At 42.4% G+C, this 25,263-nt stretch overlaps 1 protein-coding gene across 6 annotated transcripts in view; it reads right to left on the reverse strand.

Moving 5' to 3' along the window:
- The window catches only part of ATP10D (ATPase phospholipid transporting 10D (putative)), a 113,601-nt gene that overhangs the window by 27,173 nt on the left and 61,165 nt on the right, over positions 1-25,263 (reverse strand). For all 6 annotated transcript variants that reach the window (XM_039540192.1, XM_039540189.1, XM_039540190.1 and 3 more), the window contains 9 exons: positions 23,822-24,016; positions 17,963-18,167; positions 13,545-13,630; positions 11,293-11,399; positions 10,363-10,494; positions 8,827-8,954; positions 8,387-8,639; positions 4,245-4,480; positions 1,948-2,136 (listed from right to left, as the gene is read on the reverse strand). In XM_039540192.1, the coding sequence (XP_039396126.1) occupies positions 1,948-2,136; positions 4,245-4,480; positions 8,387-8,639; positions 8,827-8,954; positions 10,363-10,494; positions 11,293-11,399; positions 13,545-13,630; positions 17,963-18,167; positions 23,822-24,016 (1,531 nt within the window). The remainder of the gene's footprint in view (positions 1-1,947; positions 2,137-4,244; positions 4,481-8,386; positions 8,640-8,826; positions 8,955-10,362; positions 10,495-11,292; positions 11,400-13,544; positions 13,631-17,962; positions 18,168-23,821; positions 24,017-25,263) is intronic.

Raw genomic sequence — 25,263 nt, forward strand, 5'->3', positions numbered from 1 at the left:
CTTGTAAAAGCTAAGTATAAAGTAGGGCTGTCAAGTGATTAAAAAAATTAATTGCACAATTAATCACACGATTAAACAACAATAGAATACCATTTCTTTAATTTTTTGGCTGTTTTCTACATTTTAAAATATATTGATTTCAATTACAACACAGAATTCTAAATGTACAATGCTCACTTTATATTTATTTTTGATTACACATATTTGTGCTATAAAAACAAAAGAAATGGTATTTTTCAATTCATCTTATACAAGTACTGTAATGCAATCTCTTTATTGTGAAAGTGCAACTTACAAATGTAGATTTTTTTTGTTGCATAACTGCACTCAAAAACAAAACAATGTAAATCTTTAGAGTACCAGTCCACTCTGTCCTACTTCTTGTTCAGCCATTCGCTAAGACAAACAAGTTTGTTTACATTTACGGGAGATAACGCTGCCTGCTTCTGGTTTACAGTGTCACCTGAAAGTGAGAACAGACGTTCACATGGCACTGTTGTAGCTGGTGTCATTTTACGTGCCAGATGCGCTAAAGATTCATATGTCCCTTCATGCTTCAACCACCATTCCAGAAGACGTATCCATGCTGATGATGGGTTCTTCTTGATAATGATCCAAAGCAGTGCAGACTGATGCATGTTCACTTTCATCATTTGAGTCAGATGCCACCAGCAGAAGGTTGATGTTCCTTTTTGGTGGTTCGGGTTCTGTAGTTTCCGTGAGTGTTGTTCTTTTAAGAGACTTCTGAAAGCATGCACCACACCTCATCCTTCTCAGATTTTGGAAGGCACTTCAGATTCTTAAACCTTGGATTGAGTGCTGTAGCGATCTTTAGAAATCTCACATTGGTACCATCTTTGTGTTTTGTCAAATCTGTAGTGAAAGTGTTCTTAAAACGAACAACATGTGCTGGGTCATCATCCAAGACTGCTATAATATGAAATACATGGCAGAATGAGGGTAAAACAGAGCAGGAGACATATTGTTCTCCCACAAGGAGTTCAGTCAAAATTTAATTAACGCATGCTTTTTTTTAAATGAGCGTCATCAGCACGGAAGCCTGTCCTCTGGAATGGTGGCTGAAGCATGAAGGGGCATATGAATGTTTAGCATATCTGGCATGTAAATACCTTGCAATGCCAGCTACAAAAGCGCCATGCAAATGACTTATCACTTTCTGGTGGCACTGTCAATAAGAACAGGGCAGCATTATCTCCCATAAATGTAAACAAACTTGTTAGTCTTAGCAATTGGCTGAACAAGAAATAGGACTGAGTGGATTGCTAGGCTCTATAGTTTTACATTGTTTCGTTTTTGAGTGCAGTTATATAACCAAAAAAAGTTGCACTTTCAAAATAAAGAGATTGCACTACAGTACTTGTATGAGGTGAACTGAAAAATACTATATCTTTTGTTTATCGTTTTACAGTGCAAATATTTGTAATAAAAATATTAATATAAAATGAGCACTGTACACTTTGTATTCTGTGTTGTAATTTATAGCAATATATTTGAAAATGTAGAAAACATCCAAATATATTTAATAAATTTTAATTGGTATTCTATTAACAGTACGATTAAAACTGTGAGATTTATTGTGATTAATTTTTTTTAATCACAATTAATTTTTTGAGTTAAACGCGCAAGTTAACTGCGATTAATTGACAGACATAGTATAAAGTATTCAAGGCAAGCCTCACTCACTGGAAACTTTTGTTAGCTGTATATGATGCATTAACTTACTGGACTGTTCAGTTTCAACTGTACAATAATTCTTTTCCTTCAAGCAAACACGGCAAACCAATGGAGGGGGAAATGACCACTTTTAAATGGCAGTGCCTTGTTTTCTCCCCATGCAAAAAGACTATAGAGAAAACACGAAAAAGTTATAGTATGCTGCTGCAGTCAGAAGTGTGACCACCTGAGTAGCAGATTTTTCTTCCTTACCTTTTGACGTGGTTGGTTAGGAGCTGAAACTATCACAGTATTACAGATTGCCAGAGCAAGAAAGAAGTCAGTGATATATACTGTCTCCAAGGATGGCGGTCTGTCAGTTTCTTCTGATTGTGCATATGAATGACAGGTAATTTGACTAAATTTCTCCATGAGCTTTGCGTCTGGAACAACATCAGTTTCCTGTTGATCAAATAAAATAGATATCCTCTTACCATATAGTTACAAAAGGTTTGATGTGGTTCCTGGCACAAGACAGTTTCAGTGTTGCAAGACTTTACAATGAATAAAGTGCATATAAATAGAATAACCACTTCCCAAACTCCTACTGGCAGCCGCTGCAGGGAAGTTAATCTAAAACTGAAAAAAAGTAAAACCTACTACAGTTTATAACATGAAGGCACTAGAGAAGTTTGGGCAATGTCCTCCGGCTAACAAAGGCTCCATCCTGCTAGATTCGGAGCACTTCTGGGAGAGAGGAGAGTACACCCTGATATATGCAGCATCTCACAGGTGTGGTCAGCACTTTGTAGGAGCAGGTCCTTAATCACGGATAGTTTTTTGTGCATGATAATTCAAAGGACCATAGGAACTGACATACTGGTCAGACACACAGTCCATCTAGACCAGTATCCTGTCTCCAACAATGGCTGACACCAGATGCTTCTGAGGAAGATACAAGAACCTCTTCATAATCTGCCCCTTCTGGAAGTCTTATCCTAATCCCTTGTATATTCTAATATTTTGTTGGCTTTTTTGACTACAGCAGCACATTGAGTAGAGGTCTTTATTAAGTTAGCCACTGATACCTGGGTCTTTTTCTTGCATGAGCATTGCTAATTTTGAACCCTAAAGACAGATTTCCACTTCCTCACCACCCTAATTTCATGAGGGCACATCCTTAAATTGTCCCCCATCCCTTTGCATACCAGAACTCTTTTGCTACCAGCCCTCCTTCTGCATCTGCAGAGAAAGGGGGCAGAATATGCCCCATTTGGAACTTGGATATTTCTCACAGCGGATTATCTTCACTCCAATTCAGAGGGGCCAGCACCAGGCAGGGCCGTTACCACCCCTCCCCCCTGTGGCTGGAGCCGGGACTGTGTACCCCTGCCCCGCAGCCAGCACCGGAGCCAGGTCTGTAAGCCCCCGTGGGACTCAGCCTGTTAGTGTCCCCCCACCCCCACCCCCGGGACTCCAGTTGTCATTTCTCCCCCCTACCAAGCCCTGTTCCCCCCCCCCCCCCATTATTTTTAGTACAGTCACAGACAGGTCACGACGACCTGGCGCATTAGGCTGAAATACTGCTTACCCACACCAGATATCACCCATTTTTAAAATCCCTCTCAAAGCAACATGGCAAATGCTGATTAAATTTGGTTTATTCATTTCAGCTGGTGCGCTTGTGGAGTTATGCCAGCAAGATTCAATGCAGACACAGTGGTGATCTGAATTACTTAGTAGCACTTGCATTATCTAATACAAACATTGAGAACACTTTTCAAATGGTTTTATGCACTGCCATGCATAACACACTGTGCGTATCAAATATATGTCATCAAACAAACAATAGCTTTATAGGCAAGGCCTTTGATCTCTCTTATTTATCTGACACTCATCACTGTAACATCTGAGCAGCTCACAATTTCTAATGCATTTATCAAAGGGATTTTCAAACATTTTGTATTGGTGACCTCTTTTCACACAGCAAACCTTTGACTGTGGCCCCCACTTACAAATTAAAAATGGGGGTGGGAGTAATATAATTTAATGGGGGTTCAGGGCTATCAGCCCCATGGAACTGACACCTTGCAACCCCCTCCATGAAACCACCTTGTGACACTGTGAGAGGTCATGGCCCCCAGTTTATCCTCACACCACCCCTGTGAGGTACAGAAGTGCTATTAGCTCCATTTTACAGGTAGGGAAATGAGGCACAGAGAAGCTACACAACTTGTCCAAAGTCATACTGGGAGTCTGTGGAAGAGCAGAAAATTGACTCTGTTGCCCTAGCCATTGGACTATCCTTCTCCTCTAGCTTTATGGGAATAGTTTAGAAAGGGATGACCATGAATGAACACCTCATGCTCCCAGCTCAGTTCTAGCCTCGCTTTAACATATCAATTACAAATTGCAGCTGCGGGGAGGCACTTTTTTGTCTCTTTTTGAAGGAAAACAGAAAGGATTTCAGATAAGACAAATGACCTATTCAATTTTAAAGAAAAAAAAATCAGATATCTTCATGAGTTATTTCGGATATTTAAGATCAAAAGACATCAAGCTATACTTACAATGGGGCTGCTGAAAGCTACATGTCTTGAGTGCGGAATGTTACTGACTCCATCTTTCCCTCCTAAGGCAGAACAGCTACCAGCCAGATGATTCAAAGACTTGGAGTTCAAAGGCCGACTCACTGTCCTGCAGCTGTGCACATTCTGCTTTGACATGCGGCTCAAAGAGCCACACAGAGCATCTGTTAAATCTTCATTGTCTGAATCAGCCTCTTGATAGGATTCCAGCCTCTTGGCTAATGAGGGGGAAGAAGGGGGGAGGGGGAGGAAATCACATTTCAGCGACCAAGAAGAATCCCTCATTTGTCCAATATTACAAGCTCAAATCATCAGCTGGAAGCCTGGGATATGAACTTTAAAACACGGAATTTTGTACACGTATGTAAAAATGGATTACTTATATTTTAATCAAAAGCAAAACAAAACACCCAAAAAACTGATCACATGTACACTGGTTTGGCAGCACAAGTATCACTGTTAATAAGATCTCTGTAAATTCTGCCTGAAGTTTCTCTGTTTGAGAAAAGAACTTTTTTGATTTATCAATTCTTACAACTGAAATGCCAGTCTCATCAGTGCAATAACCTGTCAGTAAAACCTGAATCATGCATGTCATGCGTGGGGGAGGTCTTGCTCCCACCCTCAGACAAATAAAATCTTCTCCTCCCCCCCCAGTTTAGGAGAACATGGTCTCTATTTGCTGGATTTGGCATTTTGATGATTCCAAGCTCCTCCCATGGGGCACCACCGATCATAGAGACAACCTGGACAGGAGGGTTCAGGCTATCATCTCCTTTACCTCAATATGAATAGAGAAAAAAATGTATTTTAAAAAAAATAAGAACAGGAGTACTTGTGGCACCTTAGAGACAGGGCCGGCTCCAGACCCCAGCGCGCCAAGCACGCGCTTGGGGCGGCGTCCCAGCGGGAGGGCGGCAGGCGGCTCCGGCGGACCTCCCGCAGGCATGCCTGCAGAAGGTCCGCTGGGACCGCGGCTCCGGTAGACCTCCCGCAGACGTGCCTGCGGAGGGGCTGCTGGTCCCGCGGCTCTGGTGAAGCATCCGCAGGCATGCCTACAGGAGGTCCACCGGAGCCGCAGGGCCAGCGGACCCTCCACAGGCACGTCTGTGGGAGGTCCACTGGAGCCGCGGGACCGGCGACTGCTAGAGTGCCCCCCGCGGCATGCCGCCCTGCTTGGGGCGGCGGAAATCCTAGAGCCGCCCCTACTCAGAGACTAAAATTTATTTTAGCATGAGCTTTCGTGAGCTACAGCTCACTTCTTCGGATGCATAGAATGGAACACACAGACAGGAGATATTTATACATACAGAGAACACGAAAAGGTGGAAGTATGCATACCAACAGGAAGAGTCTAATCAATTCTCATCTCAATTGCTTAGACTTTTCCTGTTGGTATGCATACTTCCACCTTTTCGTGTTCTCTGTATGTATAAATATCTCCTGTCTGTGTGTTCCATTCTATGCATCCGAAGAAGTGAGCTGTAGCTCACGAAAGCTCATGCTAAAATAAATTTGTTAGTCTCTAAGGTGCCACAAGTACTCCTGTTCTTTTTGCGGATACAGACTAACACGGCTGCTACTCTGAAACCTAAAAAAATAAGAAATCTCATATCACAGAGTGGCTTTAAGTTAAAAATTCAAACTGTGGACAATAATAGCCTCTATTAGGGAAAGAGCCAAACAAGGGAAGGAGACAGCCTAGGTGACTGATGATGGTAAAATACTGGAGGAAAGGATTCAGGCTGCAGGAACCTATGGAGCCAGGGAAGAGGTAAAAGTAAAGATATGAGGAAGGAACTGAATAATAGTCAAAATGGCTGCCCTCATGCTGTATGTATTTCAGAAATTAATCTGAATCATGTGAAGGTGGCCTTCAATCTGCAGGAGATCACACTAGATGATAATGATGGTCCCTTCTGATCTTAAAGTTTTCTAAATTTGTGCATATGTGAAATGTGAGGGAAGCACTTGTATTATTGTATCTGCTCCATACACTACTCAAACATTTATGCAGAAGTTATTTTTTAAAATTGGTTTCTAATCAAGTGTGTTTCCATGAGGTTTATTGGTTTATCAATGTGACCAATAGGTGGTGTATCTAGTTTGCATAATGAACTGTTACATCAATCACAGCAATAGTAAACACTATATTGTGAATACCACTAGTTTTACTAAGCATGCATTACCATGTTCTCACTTTGGTTCAATCCTCTTTGATTGAGTGGAGAACGTTGGCCAGGCCTACTGATTAAATGGCAGATTTCTACAGTGAACAGTATTATCTAATAGTACCTGCACAAAGTGATCGAAAGACCGTACATACTTGTTCATAAGCCGAATTTTTTTAGTAAAAAAAGGGAAGCACCAGAGAAGGGGGGTCAGCTTATGAATGGGTATAGAGAGGGAGAGGTGGGACACAGCCCCTCCCCCCAGGAGCGGCGCCAGGGTTTTTGGCGCCCTATGCACAGGGCCGGCTCTACCCATTTCACCGCCGGTCCCACGGCTCCGGTGGACCTCCCGCAGGCGTCCCTCCTGCGGCAGCTGCAGCTCCGGGGCAGGCAGGCTGCAGCCGTGCTGCTCAGCCCCGCCCTCCAGAGCAGGTTGTGGCTGCACCACTCTCCCTCTGGAGCATGCTGTGGCCACACTGCCCAGCCTGCCAGAGCAGCTCCAGCCAGGTCAGAGACATCCTCCCCTGGCCCTCCCCAGATAAGGTGGGAAGGGATGGGGAGAGTGTGGGGGTCACTCCCCTGACCCCCCAGCTTCTCTCACGCCAAAAAATTTCCCCACCAGTTGCTGTCCTGGCTCGTCAGGGTAAGCCTCTGGCGGGCCGGGACACTTTGTTTATTTAGGTTTATCTCCGTGCCTGCCAACACTCGAGGTAAACAAACCATCTCGGCCCACCAGCGGCTTATCCTGATGGCCCAGGAGCCAAAGTTTGCTGACCCCTGAATTATAGGGTCGGCTTATATTTCCATTTTTACTTATCCATCTTGGGAGGATCGGCTTATAAATGAACCAGCTTATGACTGAGTAAAAATGGTCAATATAGTCCTGTATTTTTGATCTAACTTAGCCAGACAGCTAAATTAACCAATGATCAAATTAAGTGGAAGAGTCTGTGATATTGTATATAACTTCCTCCTATTACAATTGCATCCTATATTGTTTGTTTATGCATTTTTAAAAATACAAGCCACTAATACAACAACACTTGACTCCCAGAGGGCAATTAATAGTGTACTGAGAGCTAGATACAGAATGTCACTCATATATAGGACACAGAGTATTCATAACTCAGTACACAGGTTTCTAAAACTTAAGTTAATAATATTTCCAACTATTTGTGATATGCCAGTTTACAGGCATTTTAACAAAGCATACTAGAATAGAAGTGCAAGTCTTTGCTAGCTGAATGGTAGTTCATCAAATTACTACATATCTGCTAGGCTTGCAAATGAATTTGCTTGTGCACTAATAATAGGGAAGCACTAAGGTCTTCACTTAGCAAAATACATAAGTATGTGGCTAAATTTAAGCACACTGTTTCAATGGGACTACTCATGCTTTTAAATACCCACATGCTGAATTGAGGCCTAAAACAATGCTCCATGGAGCGAGGATGGATATTTTCATGTCTCTACCATGGTGATGAACTGGGCAGCTGCACCCTAAAATACTGTGCAGATATTATCCCTGGCTCACTAAAAAAAAAAAAAGGAGGAAAGATTATTTGCACTTTCCCAGTGACAGTTTCCAAAACTTCATAGAGAGAGGCAGAGCACGGTGATTGAATTCCAGTGAAGTTCATTCAGCCAGAATTAAAAAAAAAAAAAAAAAAGTTTCTCCAGCACAGTGAATAGAAACATAACTATCTGCATACTAGCTCATTGCCAACCATTCTCAAGACTCTTAGCACGGAAGGCAATGTATGGATAGCGCTCCACAGTTCACACACAGGGTAGAAGCACTGCTGCTAATAAGATTAGCCAGCATTCCCTCTCTCCATGTTACTGTGCATGGGTCTGCCAAATGGACTTGACATGCACTCTACCCTATCAAACCTTTGAACTTCTTTATTCTTGCAGAAGGTACAAATGCTGCCTTAATATTTCATTCCTTACCATTCTCCTCATGGCAATATTCCTGTCCTGCAATACTGCATCTCCGGAAAACCATTTTGTTCTCAGTGAGAGTTCCGGTCTTGTCAGAGAAGATGTACTGGATTTGACCTAAGTCTTCAGCAATATTCAGCGCTCGACACTGAATAGTGGAATCACTTTTCTCATGGTACAAGTCAATATCATTCTGAATTAAATAGATTTGTCCCAATTTGACAACTTCGATTGAAACATAGAGAGAAATCGGGATCAAGACCTAACAAAATAAAATGAGTGGATTACATGCAGCTAGATAATCTGATGTTTATGAAACCAAATTCTGATCCAGTTACACCAATGTAAATAAAGTAACTTCACTGAAGTCAAAAGAGTTACTCCAGATATACACTGGTGTAAATGAGAGCAGAATCTGGCCCATGATGTTTAAGGGGGATTGAAGTTACCTGTAATAAAATGATCATTGTCCAAAACATATAAAACCCTGCTAATGCTGGTGGAGTGGATTTTCCATCGGGCTCAGGGACATTAAAAAGAGGCATCTCCGAATAGCTACTTAACCAAATTCCATGACCTTAAAAACAAAACAAACACACAAACAAAACAAACAAAACACAATGATTTAAAAAAAAAAAGAAAGTCAGTTGTACATACGCTGGCCCATAGTTTAGTGTCAAGCTGAACAAAAACTGGAACAGGTTTAAAGCCTGGTTCCTAACAACAACTAGACTTCAGCTTTTTGTTTTTTCTCAAGAAAGAGTTCATCAAAACAAACTCCTCCTCCCACTTTGCTTATTCTAATTCCTGAATGAAGGTTGCTATGGGATTGCATGAAGAGCAGGTGCATGTAGCTTTTGATTATTTAACTACTCATCCACAATCCAATGGGAATGTTAGAAAGATACAGTTAATATAAGCTTCAAAGGATTTTTATTTTATTTCTGGAATATACCAACAATGAAGTGCCTACCAGTAGCTTGCGTGGGTCACACTCCTAGCTTGTGAACCATGGCTTATCCAGGCTACTTGACGTGCACAATGAAGGCAAAAAGTAGGTCCTGCCTCAATTACAACACTGGCTGTTAGAAAACGGTTTTAAAAATCCAACCTTAAAAACTATTTCAGCTAATACGCTTGTACCACCAATGTATTCCAGGAGTAAGACTGTCTCAAGGATTTCAGAAACATTTTTAAAAACCTGCTTATTTGGATAGTAAAATGTACAGGCAGTTGAGTGCAAGTATTAAATTTAACCAATGTCCAAAATATAAACTCCCCCAAAACCCATGCAAACTTAAGGCTCTCCATCCAATACCATCCTGTCAGCCTTCCCAGAAAAGGACTTAGGAGAAACTATGAGCTTTGCAGCATTACCAGTAAGGTCAATGGAAGACCAACTGGGGAACTACGGTCCCAAGTTGAAGGCCTTTCACTGAGAATATCCTCCCTCCAGACCTCTCTGAACTGAACAAGAGACTGTGAACTCAAGCACTGTATGCAGCTCAGCTGATGAAGTATTACACTAGGAGAGAGGCAGCTTTTGAGGAGCTTGGGACCTAAACTACTTACGGCCCCACTTTATATTGCACCCAGAAGTGATCCGGACACCAGTACCTCGTTCACACGGGCAGTGTAACTGTGGGAGTTGAAACAGTTTTTAAGATTTCCTGAAAACAGTGGCACATTTCATAGCACAGATAAGCCTCAATCTTCAACTGTCAATGCCTAGGCCTACTAGGTATACAAGACATTTAGCTAGTTGAAATTAATTTATTTCAGATCACTTTTCATTCTTAACTCAGTTACTATTGGGCAAAGAATATGCTTCCTGGAAGAGTCAGACTATTATTTACTCCTAGATACCACCACACTGACATCCCTAAAAATAAAGAACTAAAAAACCTGCAGAGAAAAAAGGGGAGGGGGAGACAAGAAACAAACAAACAAAAATACTACTTTGCAGATCCTTACACTTTACTTACCCAAAGCACCAATTAAACACATTAAAATCAGAAGCAGAACACACCAAAGGACATCAGTGTTCACTCTCCTTTCCAATTTACTGCGTTTGTAACGAGGGCCACTGTTATTCAGCATTGCTTTGGTTTCATGACCTGTAACACACAATAAACGTTTTATTTTCCTTCTCTGGCAGATATTCAAACCAAAACTCAAATACATCCCCAAAAGACTGAGAAAATTGGATGTGTGGGTTAATTAGTATTTGGACCAGGTTCTAAACTTAAGTAAAGCAATTATCTGCCAGTACAATGCATCCATTAATTCTGCTACAAGAAGGAAAAGCTTCTGTTTTGTTTGGCCCCCTGTATCCGAAAATCAATACTTTTCCTTTCTGTCCAACAGAAGTTGCACTCCAAGGTGGGTTATTACTTTCTGAACATGAACTGTAGTGCTTGCTAAAGGGGCCAGACTGATTGCTCTGGAGACTTGTCCTTTGTCAGAGAATACACACAGGACAGGCAACAACAGCACAACCTCAATCCTGAAACAGAAGGACATGGCATCAGTCTCCATATGCCCATCCCATTCTTTGGACTCTATTTTGAGGCAACTACTAATCAGTGCTAATTTGTGTGTGCGGCCATGAGACCTGTTCCCTGAACTGAACTGAACTGAGATTACCTATCTGTGCTCACATATTACAGCAGCATAAAGGTCTAAGACAGAAACCAATTTATTTCCCATAGCCCATTGGACAGTCATTAGCAATGCTTCCAGGTACTACTCCCCTGTGCTGGACTGAAAGTGGAAATCTAAAGGTAAAAGGCTCTATTTCCCATTTACCAGTGCCTGAACCGTACTGTTTCTCAGGTCAGGTAAATACGACTTAAAAAGGAAATCTTGAAGAACTCACGTTTGCATGAAAATCAGTGCAAGTTAGTTCCACTAACCTGCATACACCACAATGCCCACAACGGCTTCTGTGTTTCTGATTGTGCATCCTCGTAACAGCAAGTTCTCTCTACTCAGGCCCACTCGCTCCTTGTTTGAATGTTCACTGCAAACACAGTGCATTACTTAACAGGTGTGCCAGAGCCTCCCACAGCATTTATAGCAACCAAGCCTTGAAAGCACATTGGGGCAGATTTTCGCCCAGTACCCCTCATTGTGACAGATTTTCAGCAAAGCTCAGCACCGAACATATTGATCTCTTTTGAAAATCTGGCCACGCATGCTCTCTTGGTTTATACTGAGATTTCATAAGTTTATAAGTCAACAGTTTCTCAGGAGCATAATTAGATGAAAATCCTACATAAGTGCAACATTGCGATCTCAGGACGAACACTAAGAATGGAAAGCAGACACTTCAACCCAGCTCATCCCAATTCACACTACACGTGTCTACTGGGGAGGAACTGTGATGGTATCAGCCCCAGCTATGCCTCAAATCAAACCTGTGCTTGGGGACCCAAGTAGAACCTTGGCCGCTCTTGATACCTGTTAAAACATGATCCCCACCTTGCAGTGCAGAAATGACCTATCCATACAATAGCAGGGTCCCCAAAACATTCTACAGCCTCTCTCTATCCTAGGCTGTCAAACAGACCTAGGACGTGGCTAATACACAGTTAGCACATATCAATACTAGAAGACAGAATTATATTTTAAGAGTGTTGTAAGCAGATTAATTATAATATAGATACGCCTACGGTGAATATAGTTTGACTAAAATTATAATCCCCCCTCCTTTTCTCCCATTTATAATTTTTATTCTCCATGCTATGGGGGGGGGCAGAGAAGGGGCACTGTAGAAACAGCGAGTTTCAAAACTAAATTGGAAATAGTTTGCATTAAAAAATATTTTGCACCATAAACAGTCCTTTTTACACAGATGTCACAAACTCTTTACAAAGGAGATTTTACAAATGGGAAAACTGAATCCCAGGGAAGCTAAGCAAGTTGTCTAGCGTCACACAGCAAGCCAGAGGTAGAGTCAGGCCAGGTCCACACTACAGAGTTTTGCTGGCCTAGCCATGTTGGTTAGGAGCATAAATAAAAAACATTAAAAAAACAAAAACAATATCACACTCCTAACCAACCTAGCTAGGCTGGCAACCCCCCCGCACCTCAGGCAGATGCCGTTTATACCCAAAACAGGAATTCTTTTGCTAGCACAGGTTATGTCATTTGAGGAGGTGGTTTAATTATACCAGGGGTCTCAAACATGGAGTTATTTGCTGAGGCCCACCAAGCTCCCCGCACCCCCACGGAGTTATTTCCTGCAGCCGCCAAGCTCCCCTCACCTGCTGCCCCACCTCCCCCCAGCACGCCACATTCCTGCTCCTCTGCCTACCTCCAGGCGCTTCCCATCACCAAAGGCGATGCTTAGTGGTTTCCAGGATGGAGGGGGGAGGAGCGGGGAGCTGTGTGCTCAGAGGAGCAGGCGGAGAAGAGGCGGGGCAGGGGCAGTGATCTGGGGAAGGGGTTGGAATGGGAGAGGGGGAGGGGTGGGAAGAGGCGGGGCCTCGTGGAAGGGGTGGAGTGGGGGCAGGGCCAGGGACAGAGGCAGGGCTTTTGTACCTTTATATGAAAAGGTGTCAGTGATGCAGCCCTCAGGCCAATGTACTAGTCCTCATGGTGATTTGAGTTTGAGATCCCTGAACTATACCAACAAAAAACCTCTTTTTGCTGGCATAAGCTCTCTCTCCACTAGAGGGCTTTGCTGGTATAGCTATATTGTCAAAGCCTTTGCAGAATAGACTAACCCTCAGAAATAAAGCCCAGGCCTCTTTGGTCCCAGTTCCAGTTTTTCATCATCATTAGACAATACTGTCTTTCTATTCAGACTACAGTCCAGAATGAGTATTAGGGAAAGTGTTAGTGCAGACATCACAAACCATTAAAAACAGGTAAGAGAGCCATTCTGAATAAAGGTGGTACCAATGTGAATTACAGTATAAACTAAGCGCTTGAAAATTTCATAACAACAAAATCAAGAAGCCTCCGCCAATCGCAAGCTTTAGTACAGAAAGCATTTTCGGATCTCCAGGTCTTCTCAGCCCCACACAGAAACTTAAGGGTGCAACTAGAATCGGACAGTGTGATTTAAATATAAGGTGTTTTAAAAAGTGAACGTTACAAGCCTTCAACAAATGAGCCAAATTACCATAACAAATGGCAAATTCCCCCCATGCCTACTTACACAAAGCCACGGAATCGACTGAGGTCATTGTTAGGACTTTCACATTCTATTCTACTTGAAAACTTCTCTGGATCAATTTCAGAAACCTATATTCACAGAGAAGAATGTAACATTCAGACAAGGAGTGATATAGCTTACAAAAAATAATTCACAGCAGCAGTTTCAGACTTTCCAATAGTTCATACTAGCAAGTATTGCAACGTGGAACAAAAGCAGGTATTTTGCTAAATCAGAATGCAAGATGACTGGAGAGATTGCCTAGCCAACATAAAACCCTGGGATGTATCAGATGAGCTGCTGATGCTTCATGGACACAACCGGGCTGTAAACTATGTCAACAGAAGGGAAGTTTTGCCAATAAAACTTTCTAGTGTAGACGAAGCCTAACTAGTACTAGAGAAAAGATTACTGCAAAAAACAAGAACTACTAGTGGTGAATAAGCACGAGCAGTTGAGCAACAGAATGTCAAAAAATTAATAAATAAAAAGTTACTTGCCTTGAGAAAATTCCCTTCTTAAGAAACACTGAAAGTTGACAAGTACTACAGAAAAGTGTGTATGATTTTGCAGAAGTATGTAGAACCCACAATTCCAGCTGAAATTAATGGGATACATAAAGATTCAGCACCTTTGCAAATCTGGACTCTGATATCGAAATAGAATGCTGTCTCAGTAGAATGCTTTACAAGAGAGTTCCTTGATATGTCAGCTATTCTTTAAAGAAAGAGTTAGACTCAGGTTGTCAAATTCAAAGTACAACTCTCAGGTTTCATTTGAAATGTCTTCTCCATAATTAAGGGTTTCAAAGAACCCTGAATTCTCACCATTAGACTTCTTTCCATCTCTGGAGGATGCCAATCCTGAGGCTAAGATATAAATCCACAGGCAGAGTTTGAAAGTTAGAAATCTTAGCTTGGCATTTTCTTATCTGCACATACCTTGCTGACCTGCTGTTAATTTTGATATATTGATTTACTGTCAGAGATACCTGGAGCCTCTGATAGGTGCCTCTTGTCATTTTATAAATATAAATAATTAAATATATAGGGCCTCTTTCTCTTCTACCCTGTTCCTTGTTTATTTACACAACATTAGGAGATATTAAAGAGACCAGAGCTGTTCAGCTTAGAAAAGAGACAACTACGGGGGGATATGATAGAGGTCTATAAAATCATGAATGGTGTGGATAAAGTGAATGGAGAAGCGAGTGTTATTTACCCTTTCACATAATGCAAAAAATAGGGGTCACCAATGAAATTAATAGGCAGCAGGTTTAATACAAATTTGAGGAAGTACTTTTTCCACATAATGCTCAATTAACCTGAGGAACTCATTGCCCTTGGATGTTGTGATAGTCAAAACTATAACTGGATTAAAAAAAAACAAACAAAAAAACCCCAAAAACAAAACAAAAAAACCACAACCAACCCCCACCCCAAAACTGAACTAGGTAAGTTCCTGGAGGATCGGTCTATCAATGGCTATTAGCCACGATGGTCATGGATATAACGCCATGCTCAGAGCAACTCTAAACCTTTCACTGTCAGAATCTGGGAGTGAAAGACTAGGGTGTCTAACTCCAAAATTACCCTGTTCTGTATACTCTCCCTGGAGCACTGATATTGGCCACTGTCAGACAGGATACTGGGATAGCTGGACCATTGTTCTGACCCAGTATGGCAGTCCTTATGTTCTTATGAATGCAAAGTGACTGTAAAATGCTACTATTCTGATCGAGCAGTATTTTACACCCACTTTGCACAGGAGTAAGTTATTCCACAAGATACAAGGCAGTGGAAAATCAGGGCTCATCTACCCATAAACCGGAACCAAATTAACTACATCTGTTTTAATTCACATTTTTAGTTATTTTGGTGTGAATCTATGTATAGAAAGTTATTGCAGATTAAGCATGTCCTATTTGGAGTTCATTTAAATAGAAATCGTTACTTATCCTACAGCAACTGTGGTTCGTTAGATGTTGCAGTCAGTGTGGATCCCACCCAACATGTGCCTCATGCACACAAAATCGGATACTTTTGAATAACAGCGTCAGCTGGAGCCATGCACGTGCCCTGTATCTCCTTGTGTTCCTGTACAAGGGCTTAAAGGATGGCATGGCTACGATCCCCACTCAGTTTCCTTGCCATTCAAGTCCTGTGTTGCTGAGGACTCTGAGAAGTGGGGATGGGTCTTGGGTCCCACACTGACTGCAACATCTGAAAGAACCATAGTAAGCGTAGTGTAAGTATCCATGTGTGTGTGAGTGTGTGTGTGTGTGTGTGTGTGTGTCCGTCCGTCCCACTATAGGAGACTGGCAAGCAGGATCCCCGCCTGATGGTGGGAACGAACACCTGCCACACTAGTCAAACACAGATTGAAAAAGAAGAAGAGACTATCTCCGAAACTTGGCATCAAACCTAGCAGTCATGACAAGCGTGTAATATGTTAACAAGGCTGAAATATTTTACGGAAGTTAGCACTTAGCTCCACATTCCTGATTTGAAAATCAAGGATATAAGCATGATTCTGAAGCAGAAGGAAGCCATTGCAGGCAATTAATTGTCATTATTGAGGAGCGGGTAGAATGGCACCCCTTTCATATGTTCTCTGAGTCCAGCTACCAAGTGAGTTCTGTAAGACCTTGAGCAGGACCATGACTTTTGATCACATGATGCTTGGATGAAGAATACACCGACCTCAGCCATAATTGTAAGGGCTGCAGATGAAGCTTGGCTAGCAGTGTCACATATGTATGCACTGATATATGGCCTAGTACTTCAGACATGTATGCACCAGTGTTCTTGGGTTTGATCTTAAGTCCCTTGCCAATGACTGAAGGGACTGGAACTTGTCCTCTGACAGGTAAACTCTTACCACCGAGAGTCAGTCATAGCTCCTACGAACTCAGTTGTCTGCAATGGAATCAGTGACAATTTTTCAAGTTCACAAGGAGTCCTAGTTTGGAGAACAGGAAGTGGATGTACGACAGGGCTGCCAAAGTCTGCAGGAACCTGCATCTGATCAGCCAGTCACCCAGTGAGGGATACGTGTGAATTCCCTTTCTCCATAAGTGCACTACCACTACTGCCAGGCATTTTATGAATACCCCTGGTGCTATGGGGAGTCTGAAGAGCAGAACCCTGTATTGATAATAGTTGGGCCCCACTGTGAATCTTAGCTACTTCCTGTGGGCTGGATGAGTAGATACATGGAAGTGCATAACGATGAACTAGTCCTAAGCTTGGAGAGATGGAATAAGGGAGGCAAGCACTACCATCCTGAACATTCATTTGTTGAGTCTTCCCAGGTCTAGGATAGGACCACCCCTCCCCTTTTCCTTCCCCCATTCTTCTTCAGGGTAAGGAAATACTGGGAGTACAAGCTCCTCCCCTGAATTCCAGTGGTATCTCTACTATGGATCTTAGACGCTACAAACAACGAGACCAATTCCATCTGTAAAAGGCTTTTGTGAGAAGGGTACTTGAAGAGGAACTGGGAGGGCAGCGGATAGCAAATAGAGAACAGAACTGGATGGGGGTAGCAACGGGCAATGATCTCTAGCGTCCATCTGTCCGGGCATAACACGCCCGGTGGAATAGGACAAGGCAGCTTCCAAAGGTCAGGCTGTCTGGACTGGATCTGTGACTCCTGACAGACCCATCAAATCTTTCAGCGGAATTAGCCCACCACAGGATGGGCAGGGATTGTAGCCTACAGGTTTCGAATCCACCATGTTGTGAAGCCCCATAAAGGGATTTGTAGGTGGAAGAGTGTATGAGGGGATCTCTACAAGGGAAGTGTGACCATCCAATATTCAGTCCAAATGGGCTGATATTGTTCATGGCTGTTGTATGTCAGAAAATCAGAAGGGTTCAGAAGGTTTTATGAAGAGTTTGAAGGAATTTAGCCAAATCCGAGAGCCAGCAGGTCTTATGGACACTTGCCAGGTTATATCTTGCTGCCACAGGTGGTAAGAGGGAACAGAGGGAGGGTCAGGGATGCCCTGCCCTTTATGCCCTTGCACGAGAGCACAAGGAGGCACAGCAAGCACATGCAGCATTGATGGACACTGCTATTCAAAAGACTCCAGTCTCACATTCATGGAGGCACAAAGGAAGACCTATTGCGGAATCCACACTGACATGTACATGAAGAAGAATTTTTTTACTGACTTACATTGATTTGAAATCGGACACTCAACCTGAAATGAGTGACCACACACAGATTTGCAGTGAAATAACCGAAGGTGTGAATTAAAACTGATTTAGTTATTTTGGTTCCAATGCAGGTGTAGACAAGCCCCACCTCAACAACCAAGTAGATGAACGAGAGATTTTTTTTTTTAAATATTTTTTTTTAATAAATTCTTGAAACATCCATTTTCTTTAAAATGATTAGAAATGCACAATGGTCACCTGCTCTGCAAATCCTCTCACCACCTGCCTCTGCTTCAGATTGGTCTCTCCATCAAGGCTGGCTGTTTCAATGTGACAAATCCCATCTGGATCAGTAGAGTATAACACCACCATATCAGCAGGAATTATTTCATTACATGAAAGTCGAATGAAGTCCCCAACATTAACATCTTTCCAGCACTGATCTATGTATTTCTTCTCTTTCCTGAAATATATATAAAAGTCTAAATGAAAAATTCCACAAGCTGCAAGCTCAAATGAACAAACAAACTACAAAAGATGACTGTTTAGACTATAAACTAGTTAGTTTAAATCAGTATGCCCCAAAGTGCTGGGGAGACAGTTTACCAATTTAAGGTGAGTGTACATAATCAATTGCTGGATCAGGGCCATACCTTATCCATGAGAATAAAAACATTCTGTGAGGTTGACTGGGGTAAAACTCAGCGCAAACTTGGTCCTATGATTTCTATTCCCATGGAGAAGTAGTGTTCTAAAATCCTCTTACTAGGTGAATTACATTTTCAAATTATGTAAACCAAGGGTACGTCCATACTTACTGCCGGATCGACGGGTAGCGTTCGACTTCTCGGCGTTCGAACTATCGCGTCTAACCTAGACGCGATAGTTCGAACTCCGAACGCGCTCCCGTCGACTCCGGAACTCCACCACCGCGAACGGCGGTGGCGGAGTCAACGGGGGAGCCGCGGACTTCGATCCCGCGGCATCTGGACAGGTAAGAAGTTTGAACTAAGGTAGTTCGACTTCAGCTACGCTATTCGCGTAGCTGAAATCGCGTACCTTAGTTCGACCCCCGACCCTAGTGTAGACCAGGCCCAAGTGTCAAATCTTCATCTCTTTCTCTCCCCCTTCCTCCCGATGGTGACTCCAGAACCCAAATTGTTGTCTCTTAATTGGATAGGCAAGTACACAAAAATCTAAAACATTTAGCTGGCATATCATTAAATATTTAGAACACAATTCTACCTAAAACATTTGTATTTATGTATTGTTGAATAGCTCTGAGCTCAACATTGTAAGGTGCAAAGATCTTGCAACTCCAAGTAAAGTCAATAAAGAGTTTAGGACTCTCAGCACCTTGCAGAATTGGACCCTTTATTAGGAAAGCCCTTAAAATATTGTTTTCCATGGTTATTTCTTCAACTTTCCATCTACTTCTGCTGTTCAGGGCTTACCTGAGACCATAATCCTCCTTTTATGTGATCACAGCTGGTTAATGTGAACATTATTTTGATGCAACAGGATTAGGATTTCAGGTGAGGAGTAAGCAAAAGCATTTGATGAACTGTGGGCACCAGTATAGAATGCACCAGTGCAAGTAGACAGAGTGTGATGATTGCTCCAAGTGATCAAATCTTCTTGGTGTTAGGGCCACTTCTCTGTCTTATTGTGAATGGACAAAGGGCATTTCTGGTGTCAGGTATTGTTACCGTTTAAGCTGGGGCCTAGGAGACCAACCAGTGCACTATACTTTTTAAGATTGGCAGATCAACGTACTAGCATTAATCAAATTGTTAGCTGAGTAAAATGTTGCAGGCAAATAAAAACAATTTAAATAAAAAAGAAAATATCAGAGAAATAGTTCATACATTAGGTTTTGTAACTAAAACTTTTGGTGCCGGAACTATTTGACAGCATCCCCTTAAAAGTGCAAGCCTAAAAGGGAGACGCCACAAAGGAAAAATAATTAAGCAGCGTACAGTAACTCCTCACTTAAAGCCATCCTGGTTAACGCTGTTTCATTGTTATGTTGCGGATCAATTAGGGAACATTCTCGTTTAAAGCTGTGCAATGCTCCTTTCTAATGTTTTGCTGCTGCCTGCTTTGTCCACTGCTTGCAGGAAGAGCTGGTGGGGGCTTGTAACCAGGGTGGACCGGCAGCCCCCCGTACGCCTAAGTTCCCTTCGCTGCAGCCGCCCAGCAGGCTATCAAGGCAGTTCAGCTGTCCCTCCCCCCACTGCCGCGTGCTGCTCCTGCCCTCTGCCTTGGAGCTGCTCCCAGAGACTTCTGCTTGCTGGGCAGGCGGGGAAAGGGGGCTAATATCACGGTGTTCCCATCCCCACTGCTCCTGCACCCTGCTTACCCCTTCTCCATATAGAGCAGGGAGGGGACACAGACAGAGAGAGACAGAGAGCTTGGGGCAGCAGCTGCTGTCTCAACTTCCGGATCCACTTAAAAAGACAATGCTCTTAAGAGACGGTCAGCTTACTTAAAGGGGCAGTGTGCATCTCTCTCTCTCTCTCCCACACACAAGGTGTGTCTGTCTGTCTCTGTGTGCTATGCTATCTCTCCTTCCTCATGTTCATGCTGCCCTGTGTGAGACGCCACATTAACATCAATGTGTTAACCCTTGAGGGCTCAGCCAAGTGCTAGTTCATCATTTAGCAGCAAGGCATTCCCTGGGAAATATCCCTCCCTCTTCCACCCTCTAACTTCACCACCTCAACCAAGCTTCACAATCATTATAGCTGTGAACAGTATTAAATTGTTTGTTTAAAACGTATACTGTGTGTATATCTGTATAATATATAGTTTTCTGTCTGGTGAAAAAAATTTCTCTGGAACCTAACCCCTCCCTCCCCCCCGCCAATTTAAATTAATTCTTATGGGGAAATTGGATTTGCTTAAAGTCGCATTTTTCAGGAACATAACTACAACCTTAAGCGAGGAGTTACTGTACTGACAGATTTCCCTAGTTAAGGACAGGTGACTTCATATCCTTCAAAGTGCAACAGAACCAAGAGCAGGAAGCAATAAAAGCAAAAGCTAGTCTAAAAATAAAATTAGCGCAAGTCACATGCCTGCCTCCTTCTCAAGATCATTATTATGGGTTTTCCAAGCAGTCATAAAATCAATACTGTAGTATGGACATAGAACATAAATAAACCTACATTAATGTATATTAGAAGCATAGTATATTTAAAAACATTCCAGATGTTAAAATTTAATTACCGCCTTTATGCATTGCTCATTCCCAATAATGTTGTAATGCTATATCTGAAACAAGACATAGGAAATCTGGAGTTTAACTGGCCAACCACATTCTAAGGAAGTATGCACCATGTGCTAACATCTCATGGCACTCCTGCTTAGAATGTTCAAGCCTCCTCACCCTAGAGGACCCACTAACATCAACAGCTCTATCGGTGTCTACATTATCTGATGAATCACACCTTCTGTACATTTAAGAATTGGTTCTTAATTTGTTTACCAGAGAATACTACATTAGGAACTCATGGCACTTTAATGTATGTCTGTGCCACAGACACAGGGGCATCTACACAGAAAATCAATGATTTTTTCTTATTAAAAGTGTACCTTCAAGATAATAAATTTATACATAGTAAACATTCATATGTATCACTAGCTTTAATTTTCCTGAAATACATCTTCTAAAGCTATTTGTACATATAAGCACAATAAACTATTTTGCTATCTCTTATCGCAGGTATTAGCGCTGAAGGTGGGGATGGGGCAGGAGAATGAATAGCAGCTAGTAAAACAATCTACTTTATGAAGAGGAACCTAAGAAAAAAATTAAATCATACCAGTTAAAAACATACCTATTTTACATGCACAGGTGGAAAATTTTACAGATTCTTACAAAAATAAATTCCCATATTCTATTCATCATTATTAATTTAAAAAAAGAAAAAGAAAAAGAAAGTCACAAAGGAATATTAGTAGTTGTGAACTAAATTCCTACTGACAGGAACTACACTTATTTAGTCTGAGTAACACAGAGAATTTAGAAACCCAAATATTTGGATGCTCCAGCCAACTGAGCATTCATGGAATTCATGCAATTCATGGAACATGCCGTTTATCAGCGAAACCACAAGAGACCATAAAAGAACAGGCTTTGCCCTAAAGTCTTCTACCATTAACACATGCAGGACTTGAAAGGAGAGAAATTACTTCAGGTCTCTAAAAGTTTAATTATATTCCTATTTCAGGCTCTAATCATAATTGGCTAAATAATTTGACTCCCAGAAAGTTGCTGTACCTAGGAGATATTTATATTTACAGAACTGGATGCAATTTTGTTTCTTTGCAGTTACATTACGAAAGCAATCTCCAGGTTATTCATATTGTTATGGAACTAGCTCTAAGGAAAAAAAAAAATCAACAGGGCATGCTACATGTCAGAGAACTAAAATTTTTTATCCTGAGAATTAATCACAAAATAATACTCCACACTTACATAGGGCTAGATTGTAATTTTGCAATCTGCCTTGAGGGAGGCCACGTCTACACTAGGAGGAGCCAAGAGCTTACCTCAACCAGCTAACACCGGGGTGGGCAAACTTTTTGGGCCGAGGGCCACATCTGGGTGGGGAAATTGTATGCAGGGCTGGGGCAGAGGGTTGGAGTGTGTGTGGGGGGGAATGCAGGAAGGGGCTCAGGGAAGGGCCACAGGAGGGGTGCGGCCTACAGGAGGGGGCTCAGGGCAGGGAGTTGGTGCAGGAGGGGTGTGCAGTGCAGGCAGGAGGGTTAGGGCAGGGAGTTGGAGGGCAGGGCGCAGGAGGAGTTCGGGCTCCAGGGTGGCAGCGGTGCGCACCAGGGCCAGGGCAGGAACTCTTCATGCCTGCCCTGCCCCCAGCCCCACGCTGCTCCAGGAAGTGCTGCGACCCCTGGGGGGGAGGGGGGGCGCGGAGGGCTCTGCATGCACTGCCCCTGCCACGCCTCCAGGTACCTCCCCCGAAGCTCCCATTGACCGCAGTTCCCCATTCCCGGCCAATGGGAGCTGCGGGGGGGGGGGCGGTGCCTGGAGGCAAGAGCCCGGGGGCCGCAGGGACATTAGGCCTGGGGCCCATGGCGCCACTGGGGAATCCCGCAGGCCGGATCCAGCCTGCAGGGTGTAGTTTGCCCACCCCTGAGCTAACACATGCTAAAACGGTAACTTGCGTTATATGTACACTAGGATTTGAACATGTGTTAGACAACACACTGAAACTAAAAGTTTCAGTTTACGGTGTTTTTTTTTTTTTAAAGTGAAAACAAGGCGTGAGCACCAGTGTGTGGCTGCACAGACCCAGTCCCTGCTTCCTCTGTGGGAGAAGTAAACTGTGCCACCACTTTTTTTGGTGCAGCTTACTTCTCTCTGCAATGCTTCAGCTGCCCACTTGCTCTCTCCACATGCTACTCTCTGAAATAGGTATCACAGCAAATGAATAATGGGGCTCCTTATACCCCAGGGTGATCACACAGCAAGAGTAATGTAGTCCATAGTACTTTCCATTTCCATTTGATAATTATTAAATGATTTATCCCCACAATACCCTTTCACTGTAGGCATGCCTGAACTATTATCCTTGTTTTACAGATGAGGAAACTAAGGTGTAAAGATATTAAGTGACTTGCCAACGGTCACCTAGGAAATTTGTGGTAGCGTCAGGAAAAGAACCAAGAATTTCTCCCTAACTTCCTAGCCAATGTCCAAGTGAAGAAAGGAACAGGTCAGGTCCTATTATCAACACTTATTTCGGAACTCTTTACTAGTTGATTTAAAACGTAACAGCATTAATTTAAGGAAAACATGGTTCACAAAGGTGTTATAGGTGTATTATAATCTGGGACACAACATCCCTGATATTCTGGTTCTGCGACTGTTTAACAGACACTAACAACTGTTCCAAACTGTGTGACAATAACAGTGTGACTGAAATAAGTCACTTTAAAACCAAAATAAGAATGTGGCCAAGTGGTCAATCCAGAAAGGAATTTTGTTAAGGTTCCTCAAACTTACTGTTTTAGTCTTTTTATATTCACACTAATAATACACACTGTACATTATTCATCAATAACAAACTCCAGCAAACAAAAAGAAACACTTACCTGCTATATACTTTAGTTAATAAGTTGTTTATCTGCTTATCTAGTTTGTATTTTGAGTAATCCTCAAGGCCGTCTTTAATTGCAATAATAGTGAGAACTACTACTAGAGGTAACATAGTAATTTCTTTCTGGAATGCTTCCACCAGTGGAACCCAGTTCAGGACAACTAAAAATAGGAAATATAAATTGGCAGCTCTGAAACAAACAAAAGAACATGCAGGAGTTAGGAATGGAATAAAGTTTAGGAAGTGAGTAAAAGGCAGGTGATGCACATCATGACCTGCAGTTCACTAGCAAACTGCGTTAAGCAGAAGCTTCTATGTACTTTAGAAGTAACATTTATGCAGAGTTTTATGTAGCGCAAGAGGCTGCATGCTGGAAAGAGACATGGCATCCATGTGGCTTAAATACCAAGAAACTAAATGAGCTCTTACCATGCAACCAGAGCTTCAAAATGATAACTCCTTTTCACAGGCAACATAATGCCAAAACCTTCCTACAGCTCTCAACTTGATTTTTGTACAAAATGAACATGTCAGCAAAGATCAACATCATAGAAGATACCATGCTTTTTTATATCCAAAGTTATTAAAATGTTAGCAGAAGCCTTATGTCCACACATCTCAGCATCATTCAGATATTCAGTGATGAGGTCACACCAACAAATTTTAATTAAATTTCCTGCAAAAGATCTATTACCCTATATAGAAACACAAACATATTGCCTTAAAGGTCATCTCATCTCAATTTTAGCATTAACGGCTTCAGCTATGCCCACTATCAGGTAGAAATTTTCTATTGTCAATGTTGAGGCAAAACACAGAAGCAATAAGCATCATGAATCTCCCACCTGCCCAAACAATCGGAATATAACTTAAAGAAAACATGAAACACTTCTGCATCAGTTGAAGAATTACATAATTACAGCTTCACCTTTCCACTTTAACACATCTTTCATTCACAGTCTTCCTTGGCATAGGTTATTAGAGTAACATAAATGATTCAATCCAGTAGGGGAAAAAAAAAAAAATACAGATCACCAGCAATTTCTGGCCTTTGGTAAGTGGAAAGATGTAAACAAGCAACTACCATAAACAAAGGATACAGAAAGAGTTGAAGCACTTTCAGCATTTAATTGTTTAATCATAAAATTGTGCACATTTTACATCATAGCAATAATCTTCTTCGAGAGCATTAGAGGGAGTTCTATAAAGAAAATTCAGGGTGCTTTACACATATTGTCATGGAGTAAAACAGGGGTCTCAAACTCAAATGACCCCGAGGGCTGCATGAGGACGAGTGCATTGGCCCGAGGGCCGCATCACTGACACGCCCCCTTGCTGCCCCTGGCCCCACCCCCAATCCACCCCTTCCATGAGGCCCCGCCCCTGCCCTGTCTCTTCTCCACCTCCTCCCCTAAGTGCGCGGCTCCCCGCTCCTCC

Source organism: Mauremys reevesii, linkage group 5, assembly GCF_016161935.1.
Source record: "Mauremys reevesii isolate NIE-2019 linkage group 5, ASM1616193v1, whole genome shotgun sequence".
NCBI classification, from domain to species: Eukaryota; Metazoa; Chordata; order Testudines; family Geoemydidae; genus Mauremys; species Mauremys reevesii.